The following is a 10,068-nucleotide window of genomic DNA, read 5'->3' on the forward strand; positions in this document are numbered from 1 at the left end:
TTCTTCTTCTTCTTCTTCTTCTTCTTCTTCTTCTTCTTCTTCTTCTTTTCTTCTTCTTGGCTTCTCTCACTTTAGTTGTGGAATTTGTTCTGTCAGTCTTCAGGTTCATTTCTGGGGTATTTAGGATGATTGTTATCTACTTCTGTTTGTGGGACGAGATGAGCCTAGGGTCCCTCTATCCTGCTTCCATCTTCCTCTGTACAGTGATCTTTTTAACTCTCTCAAAAACTCCTATGTGGAGTTTCATGAGATTGTGTATGCTGATCATGATAGGCTGGATAACAGCCCCCAGAGATATCCAGGTCCTAATTACTGGAACCCATGAATGTTATAGGGCCAAATGGACTTTGCAGATACGATAAGGATTAAGGATTTTGAGATTGAGAGATTATCCTGGATTCTCCTGGTGGACCCTAAATATAATCACAGTGTCCTTATAAGAAGGAAATAGATGTTTGACAGGAAAAGGAGAAGGTGATGTGACTGGAAGCAGAGAGTGGCATGATGCACTCTGAAGGTGTTGGGAGGGGCTACAATCTGAGGAAAACATAAAATTGCTAGAAGATGAAAAAGGCAAGGAATGGTTTTTCCCCTTAGGCCTCTAGAAGGAGTCAGCCCTGTCTATGCTTGACTATAGTCCAGTGAAACCAATTTCAGACTTCTGGCACCTAGAAGTGTAAAAGAATACATTAGTGTCTTAAGCCATCAAGTCTATGATAATTTGTTATAGCAGCCATAGGAAACTAATACAGATTTTGGTACATGGAATTGAGGTGCAGCTGTAAAAAATATCTAAATATGTGGAAGTGGCTTTGGAATTGGGTAATGAGTAGATAGAAGAATTTTGAGGTGCAACATAGAAAAAGCCTAGGTTGCCTTGAGTGGACTGTTTGTAGAAACACAGATGTTAGAGATGCTGCTGGTGAGGGCTCAGAAGGAAATGAGGAGCATGTTATTGGAAAATGGAGGAAAGACAATCATGGCAGAAAGCTTGGCTGAATTGTGTCCTGTCCTTATACCAAAAGCAGAACTTGTAAGTGGGGAACTTGGACATTTAGCTAAAGGGATTTCCAAACAAAGTGTTGAAGACATGACCTGGTTTCTTCTTGTTGCTTATAGTAACATGTGAGAGGGGAAAGATAAATTGAGGAAAAAATTGTTATGTAAAAGGGAAACAGGACTTGATGATTTGGGAAATTCTCAGCCTATCCAGGTAGCAAAAGTGCTAAAATTAGGAAATTCACTATTAGGAAAGTGCTAAAATTAGGAGATTCACTATTAGGAAAGTGTGCTCTGGAGAAAAGGCAAGGATGTGGCTGGACAGTGTTTTGTGCTGAAGAGATTGGGTGTGATACTCATGGCTCCCCTCAGTCATCTTAGCAGAAGTCAGAAATAGAAATAAGATTATTCCGGAAGGACCCATGGAGGAACCTGTTGCTTAATGGAATGAGTCTCTGTGGCTTGCAGGGAGACTCACAAGGTTTTTGAGGATGTTATACCAGTAGGAACATTGTCAGTTTGAACAAAGGGACACAGAGAAAACAAAAAGAAGAAAGGCTGCTTGGAGTGCCTGGGTGGCTCAGTTGGTTAAGCGTCTGCCTTCGGCTCAGGTCATGATCTTAGGGTCCTGGGATCCAGCCCCATGTCGGGCTCCCTGCTCAGTGGGGAGTCTGCTTCTCCCTCTCCCTCTGCTGCTCCCCCTGCTTGTGCTCTCTCTCTCAAAAAGATAAATAAAATGTTTAAAAAAAAAAAAAAGAAAAGAAAAGAAAAGAAAAAAGGCTGCTGGACTCCCAAAACCCTACAGGCAGGAAACAGACTGATGAAGCTATTCAGCTGTGAATACATGCTACCTTTCCTAAAAAAGAATGATTCAGGCTGAAACACAGGCCAAGAGGATGGAGCCTTCTGCCACAGAGGATTATTCCTAGGTCTTGACACCTAATAGGATTTGCCCTGTGGGATTCCAAAATTGCTTGGGACTGGGGACTCCTGTTTTCCTTCCACTTTCTCCCTTTCTGAATGGCAGTGTCTACAACTCTTACACTGTGCCTGTCCCACCATTGTATTTTGGGAGTAGAGAACTTGATTTCTAGTTTCACAAGTCTGCAGATGGAGAGGAATTTTACTCCAGAATGATGGATCACACCAAAGTCTCACCCATAGCTTGTTTAGCTGATTTAGATGATGAGGTTTGAGACTTTTGAGCTGATGATATTTTAGATGAGCATTTGGACATGGGTTGATGTTGTAATGTGCTGAGACTTTTGGATGTTGGCATGAGGTGAATGTATTTTGCATGTGGGATAGATGTGAATTTTAGGGCAGGCTGTGATGAGCTGAAAAATGGCTACCAAACATATCTAGGTCCTTATTCCTGGAACCTGTGAATGTTATTTCATATGGCAAAATGAATTTTGTAGATCCTTCAGTTAAGGATGAGAAGATTATTCTGGTTTATCAAGGTGAGACCTGATGTACTTTGAAGATGGAGGAAAGAGCCACCAGTCAAGGATACAGGCTACCACTAGTGGTTGAAAAGGGCAAGAAAATGGGTTTTCCTCTTGGGTCCCTCAGATAGAATCAGCCTTGCCAACACCTTGAGTTTAGCCCATTGATACCAGTTTCAAACTTCTGGATTCTAGAACTGTGAGAGAATAAATTTGTGTTGTTGTCAGCCATCAAAGTTTGTTACAGCAGCCATAGGAAGTTAATACTTCAACCTTCAGATTAATTTGGGGCTTATTTACAACTTATAATATTCGGTTGTTCCATCTAGGAATATGGTAAGCCTTTCCATTTATTTAAGTCTTTTATTTCTCTCCAAGTGTAATTTTATTCAAACAGGTCTTGCAGATTTTGTGATGACATTACTATGGGTGCTATAGTGAATGGAATTATTTTAAACACTTTTTTTTTAAAAGGGAAAAGCTGGGCGCCTGGCTGGCTCAGTTGGAGGAGCATGCAGCTCTTGATCTCGGGGTCATGGGTTCAAGCCCCATGTTATGTGTAGAGATTACTTAAATGAATAATTATTAAAAAAAGAGAAAAGCTATTTTTGAATTTATTTTGAAGGATCACAAGGGGTAAAGCAAGTGACGGCTCATCTATTGGAAATGAATTTTTGTTTCTTTCTCTAGAGTAGAAATTTTAATGGAATATGGTCTCTTTGGGATTAGGTATCACATATAATATTTATTTGTCTTCAAAATTTTAGCACCATTTTAGGAACATGGTGAATGTCCCAAAGTGCTATGCTAGTTGAGTATCATCTATCTTGAAATTCAGTGAAAACAACCTTAACAAATCTACACACAGTCTTTTTTTTTTTTTTTAAGATTTTTTATTTATTTACTTGAGAGAGAGTGAGCAAACAAGAGAGACCATGAGTGGGGGGCAAGGGCAGAGGGAGGGGGAGAAGCTGACTCTTCACTGAGCAGGGAGCCCAATGTGGGGCTCAATCACAAGACCCTGGGATCATAACCTGAGCTGAAGGCAGACGCCTAACTGACTGAGCCACCCAGGCGCCCATTCTATACACAGTCTTTATAAACTCCAGATATATAATAGTACCTTGTAAATAGTTGAGCATATTTCTTAGTCTTTGTCTTATTATTGTGCATTTTATTGTCCTATTCCTTCAGATGCAAGGCTGGCTCTGAAAAAATATATTGCAAAGGTCTCTGCAGCGGTTACAGAAACAGAAAAGGGACCAGGGAAGCTCTTTAAGGAAGACAAGGTACTGCATTATGATTATTGTTTGTTCAGAAGTCTTTTGAGATTTTTGCCTTACATCTTTAATTTCTATACTAATGCTCTAGAGGTAGGTGGTGGTCCTTACTGCTGTCTTCTCCCTCCCTCCCTTCCCACTTTCCTCCTACCCTTCTTCGCTCCCTCCTTCCTTCCTTTGCTCCTTCCTTAATAAACAACTAGGAAGAGATAGACTGATAAAAATTAAATGAAATAATATAAAGGAGTGACATAGAGATGTATGTACTAAATATTACACTCAACAACATGAATACTTTAAAAAAAAGATTTATTTATTTATTTATTGAAAGAGAGAGAGAGAGAGCACAAGCATGCATGAGCAAGGGGGGAGGTGGAGGGGCAGAGGGACAGGAGAGAGAGTGTTAATCAGACTCTGCATCCTGAGTAGGGAGCCCGATGCAAGGCTGTATCTTGACCCTGAGACCACCATCCTGAGATCATGACCTGAGCCAAAAATCAAGAGACAGGTGCTTAACCAACTGAGTCAGCAGGCACCTGAACATGAATACATTTTTAAAATATATTGTTGAGTGAAAAAAAAAATCAGCAAAGACTACAGAGATTTTCATAAACTTCAAAAGCAAGCAAAATAAAACTATATGGTTTAGGGATACCTACATATAGGGTAAAACTATTAAAAAAGAAAGCAAAGTTATAAGCACAGATTGTCATTATCTCTTGGAGGAGGAGAGGGGGATGAATTATGGGCGGGGCACAGAAATAGAGTTATTCTGGCAATGTTCTAGTTATTCTATTGATTAGTTGGGTCTACTGATACTCATTTCATTAAGTTTTGCTTTAAAACTTACATATATATCATATTTTAGTTTCTTTGTATATACAAAGAAATATATTACATATTCAGACGAGATCTATATATTACATATTCAAACTTTACATAATGATAAAAAAAAGATACACAAATGTAAGGATAATTAATTGTAAAGCTGACTTCCCACATTTACCATATACTAAGTTCTGCATGTGGACTAGTTTATTGCTTTGGATATACACTAAAATAAAAATATATGTTCCAGGTACCAGAACTGTGTTTTGGTTTTAAATTATCTCTCTCAGGGCGCCTGGGTGGCTCAGTCGGTTGGGTGACTAACTCTTGATTTCAGCTCTGGTTGTGATCTCAGGGTGGTGGGATGGAGCCCCACATAGGGCTCCCAACTCAGTGGGGAGTCTGCTTAAGATTCTCTCTCTCTCTCTCTTGGTCTCTCCCTCCCCCTGCTTGGGCACACACTGTCTCTCTCAAATAAATCTTTAAAAAAAAATTATCTCTTGCATTTCTGTGCAGGATATTCTGTGAATTCCCTGTGACTTATAATTCTCATGAAAAAGAATTAGCTATTGCTCAAAGTGTAATACATCCCCACGTCTGAGAACATGATAAATTACACATTTCACTTGTGGTTTGTAAAACACTTTACAAAATCTCTTATGAAACCAACAAAATATAGGCAAAATTCTATTAGAATAGCTATTTCAGCTATTGGATCTGGGAAACAAAAATTTCCTGCCACAGACAGTGCCTTGTCCAACTAGTTACTATAAAAGCTTTTTAAATTTCAGTGTTTAAATATTTGGTTATTTGAACTAGAAAATACTGTGTACATATAGTAACAATTAGAACAAAATTGAAATGCCTAAAGCAAACTTAATAGCTTTCTCTCTTCCCATTTCCAGTCTTACTATCTTACCCTATGGTTCTGATAACAATCTTTTTTTTTTTTTTTAAAGATTTTATTTATTTGACAGAGAGAGACACAGTGAGAGAGGGAACACAAGCAGGGGGAGTGGGAGAGGGAGAAGCAGGCTTTCCGTGGAGCAGGGAGCCCGATGTGGGGCTCGATCCCAGGACCCTGAGACCATGACCTGAGCCGAAGGCAGACGCTTAATGACTGAGCCACCCAGGCACCCCAACAATCTTATGTTAATTTTGCCATACTTGTCCTATCACTTATATAAATATATGTACGCACACATATGGTTTTATAAGGTTTTGTTTTTCTAAAAGTGGGATTACACTATACATACTATTCTTTTTTTAAACTACATATTATTCTTTAATTTGTTTTTTTTCCTTTTAATAATATATTATGGACATCTTTCCAAATCCACTTGATTCTACATATGTCTGCATACAATACTGCTTATTTAATAATATGGACAGGCTATGCAATAAATGCCTTCATTTCTCTTATTATAAACCATAGAACAAGTAAACATCTTAAAGCAGACACCCTCAGTTTGCTGTGCATGGGCAGAAATAGCTTTGCAATGCAAACAGAGACATTTTCAGTGAGGTGGAGCTCTTCTGGAATTTCTTGCACTTCCTCTCCTCTGAACCATCTGAGAGGGAATAAAATAGCATTGTCTGTTGAGTTGCATCCGGGTCATACCAGCGACCTGTTCTTCTCCAACCTTTGCAAACATTTCTCTTTATCACAGGGCCCAATGAGACTAAAGAATTAGGGAGAGGGTGTACACTGGCCCAAGACTTCATGACTCTAGCTTATGAGTTTTATTATATACAACATTCCACTAATGTTAGAGCTGCTCTGTCCAACATAGCAACCACTAGCCATGTGTAGCTGTTTTAAGTTAGAATTAATTAAAATTAAATAAAATTAAAAATCCAGTTCCTCAGTCAGACTAGCCCCTTTTCTAGTACTCTATGGCTATAAATGTCAAATGGTGACTGGTTTGGACAATGCAGATAGCACATTTCCATCATCACAGAAAGTTCTGTTGCACAGTGCTAGTTTAGAGATACTATAGAGTTTATTTTTCAATAAACAAGTAGAAAATAAACTCTTTGTTTCTGTCTCTAGAATACCATCCTCACTGCATGCCATGTAAAAAATGAGTGGTTGGAAACCCATTTGGAAGCTTCCATTAACGAAATTTTTGAACAGAAACAACAATTGGAAGATACCGTGACTCCTATCTTCACAAAAATGGCAACACCACGTAAGTTTGGATGAAAATGGTTTGAATGTCAGAAAAGATGAAGATGAAGTTCAGTGTTGTTATTTCTGAGATACTCTGATTTTAACAATCTTCATTAAGTAGCCATTAACCTTTTATCAGCACATATACAAGTATGATATAACTCCCTAGGTTTATTACTAGTTTCAGTATTAAGAATAAATAAAAATAATAACTGAATTATTTCTATAGAGAAGGTCTAATACTAATCTTAATATTGTTACCATTACTTGTTATTTAATTTTATATAATTTACTATGCCTTTGATTTTCAACTAGGAAGGCATGTCTTCCTAGGAGCTAGAGTGGCAGAATTTGAAAAAGCACTTTCAGTATTATAACTGCATTTTGAAAAGCCTGTTGGGGGAATACTATCCTGTTCCTGGGGAAGGTGCATTCAGAATCTTGGTGGCAGGCATACCTAAGAATTTTTAAAATATCGGCTTTATTGGGATATAATTCTTATACTATAAAATTCACCATTTAAAAATGTACAATTCAGTGGTTTTCAGTATATTCACAGAGTTATACAATCATCACCACCATCTAATTTCAGAACATTTTACCACCCCAAAAAGAAACACCATTGGCAATCACCTCCCACCTCCTATGAGCCTCCGGCAACCACTAATCTTTTCTATTTCTATAGATTTTCCTGTTCTGGACATTTCATGAATGGAATCATACAATCTGTGGCATTTTGTGTCTGGATTCTTTCATTTAGCATATTGTTTTCAAGGTTCCTCCATGTTGGAATTTGTTTCAATTTTCCTTTCTTTTCTGAATAGTATTCCATTGTATGGATTCATTCATTAGTTGATGGATATTCAAGTTTCCATGCTTTTGGCTATTATAAATAGCAGTGCTGTGAGCTTTCCTGTACAAATTTGTGTGACTGCTCGTTTTCATTTCTCTTGGGAGAGAATTGCCGGGCTGTGCTTAATCATTTGAGGAACTGCTGAACTGTTGCCAATAAGCAATATATATGAAGATTCCAATTTCTCCACATCATCATCAACATTGTTATTGTCTTTTAAAAAAAATTTAGCCATCCTAGTGGGTGTAAAGTGATATCTTAATGTAGTTCTAATTTGCATTTCCTTAATTACTAATGATGTTAAACATCTTTTATGTGTTTACTGGCCATTTGTGTATTTTCTTTGGAGCGGTATCTATCTGAATCCATTGGCCATTTTTAAACTGGTCTTTTTGTTGTTGATTTGTAAGAGTTCTTTATGTATTTTGGAGTCAAGTCCCTTATCTGATATATGCTTTGCAAATAGTTTCTCCCATTCTGTGGATTATCTTTTTGTTTTCTTAATTGTGTTCTTTGAGACAAAAAAGCTTTAAGTTTGAAGTCCAGTTTATCGGTTTTTCCTTTTGTTGCTTATGCTTTCAGTGTCATATCTAGAAACATTGCCTAATCCAAGGTCACCAAGACTTAGTCTTATGTTTTTTTTGTAAGAGTTTTGTAGTTTTAGCTCCTTTTCTTTTAGCTCTCTGGTCCATTTTGAGTTATTTTTTATATATGAGGTGAACTCATTCTTTTGAATGTGGATATTGAGTACCAAAGACTTTTTTGTTTGTCAGAAGGGGCTCTGTTTTTTTCTGTCAGAATATCCCTTGCTGTCTTTCCCCGGTATATGTAGAGCTTATGCAGAGCACACGCTGAGGTCCCCTTAAGGGAGACAGAGGCTTTACACTGTCCTTGTCTGTAAGCAGCCCACCACCCAGTTTGTGAGTGAGGGTGCATACCTGAAAAGATAAACTCAGTGCTGTGTATATTCAAAGAAGCCTGAGTATGAAGAGGAAGCATCATGAAGAAAGAGAAATTGCTGAAAGGATGGGGAGCAAGGGTGGGATATGAAGGGAATTCTGTAATGAAAGCCCAGTCTGATGATGAGAGGTTCAAACATGGGAACGGAGAAGTGGCCAGGATCCATCTGGCTGATTGTAGTTGAGTCTGTGAGGAATAGGAGAAGAGAAGGTTGGAAAGTTAACTTGCGCTCACTTCATTAACAGTACTGAATTATAAGCTTAGAAGTTTGGTCTTTATTTCCAGGGCAGTGGGTTGCCATTAAAGGCTTTGGGGTAGCAGAGAAGAGGGATTAAGTAAGGGATAATACTATGGCTTTCCTTATAAAATGGATGAAGAAGAGACTGGAGGGAGTGAGACCATCATAGTCCAGGAGTGAGATGACTAAGGCCTGAATTATTGACGGTACAGTTTGGTTCCCACCATCTCCCACTATCTACCGCTGCTGTTAGCCTGGCCCATCACCCCTTCCTGCTTCCCTTCCCATCTCTGAGGAAGATCACCTCTCCCCCCAGGTCTCCTACACCCCCTCCAAGCACCTCAGTATCTTATACCTTCATATTATAGAAGTGTTAGATCTTGGAACCTCTGAAATGATCCCCTCAGTTTACAGTGAAGAAAGTGAAGACCAAAGAAGTTAAGCAGTTTATTCAAATTATTCTATTCAATAGCAGAATTAGGAAGAATAATACCGATTATATTGGAAATGTGACCTCATACCTTTAAATATTAAAAAAAAAAGGGTAGGGGAGAATTCTTGAATTGATATACCAATACCAAGGCCTCATTAATGACTGGTTCAGGCTGGGACATACTCATTTATTTCATGCCAATTATTTTAAAAACTGGCTTCATTTTTATTTTATATGACAAGCTAATTAAGTGTAATTTTAAAATCTGCTTCCTTTCAGGTCAAGTGAAAAGTGCCAAATCTGTAGCCTAAGCCATGGTCAGAAAAGAAGTCAATCAAGATCATACCTTCTACTGAATATATATTTTATAAAAGACCACACTTCCTTCTAGTATTTATAAAAGCAAACTTATTCAATATGCCAGTTGAAGTAAAGAAAATCAATGTGAGGTTTTATAAAAAGGTTTAAGTATGAAATTAAATCACCCTTTTTAAAATTTTACCCTATTCAGCATGCTTATGTCCAGACACTCTGGCCTTGTCTCTGCTCCAAGTGCAGGTCCGTGTGAGTCCCACATGCTCTTTCCAGAGAGCACTCGGGTACGAATCACTCACCAAGGCTCTCTGGGAGCTCTAATGTCTATATAGGGAATCTAACAGTTTTCTTTGTAACTGAGGCAGGACATTTCCATTCAACTGAGGAATTGTTAAAAAAAAAAGATGTATTACCTAGGAAAAATTTGTTCTCCCTCTCTCAAAAGGAAAGCTATAGAATGCCATTCTAGAGCAAGGAAATATTAAGAATGGTTTGGATCAGGGTCCTTTTCTTGTACAGCTATTACTTTTTACGTCCAAAT

General features: G+C 38.1%; 1 protein-coding gene across 1 annotated transcript in view; it reads left to right on the plus strand.

The window, feature by feature from the left end:
• Positions 1-9,523, plus strand: part of ANKRD45 (ankyrin repeat domain 45) — a 44,418-nt gene extending 34,895 nt beyond the window's left edge. The window contains exons 3-5 of the mRNA XM_021682619.1: positions 3,642-3,736; positions 6,609-6,747; positions 9,492-9,523. Of these exons, the coding sequence (XP_021538294.1) occupies positions 3,642-3,736; positions 6,609-6,747; positions 9,492-9,523 (266 nt within the window). The remainder of the gene's footprint in view (positions 1-3,641; positions 3,737-6,608; positions 6,748-9,491) is intronic.
• Positions 9,524-10,068: the final 545 nt, after the last annotated feature.

This window comes from Neomonachus schauinslandi, chromosome 6 (assembly GCF_002201575.2).
Source record: "Neomonachus schauinslandi chromosome 6, ASM220157v2, whole genome shotgun sequence".
Classification (NCBI taxonomy): domain Eukaryota; kingdom Metazoa; phylum Chordata; class Mammalia; order Carnivora; family Phocidae; genus Neomonachus; species Neomonachus schauinslandi.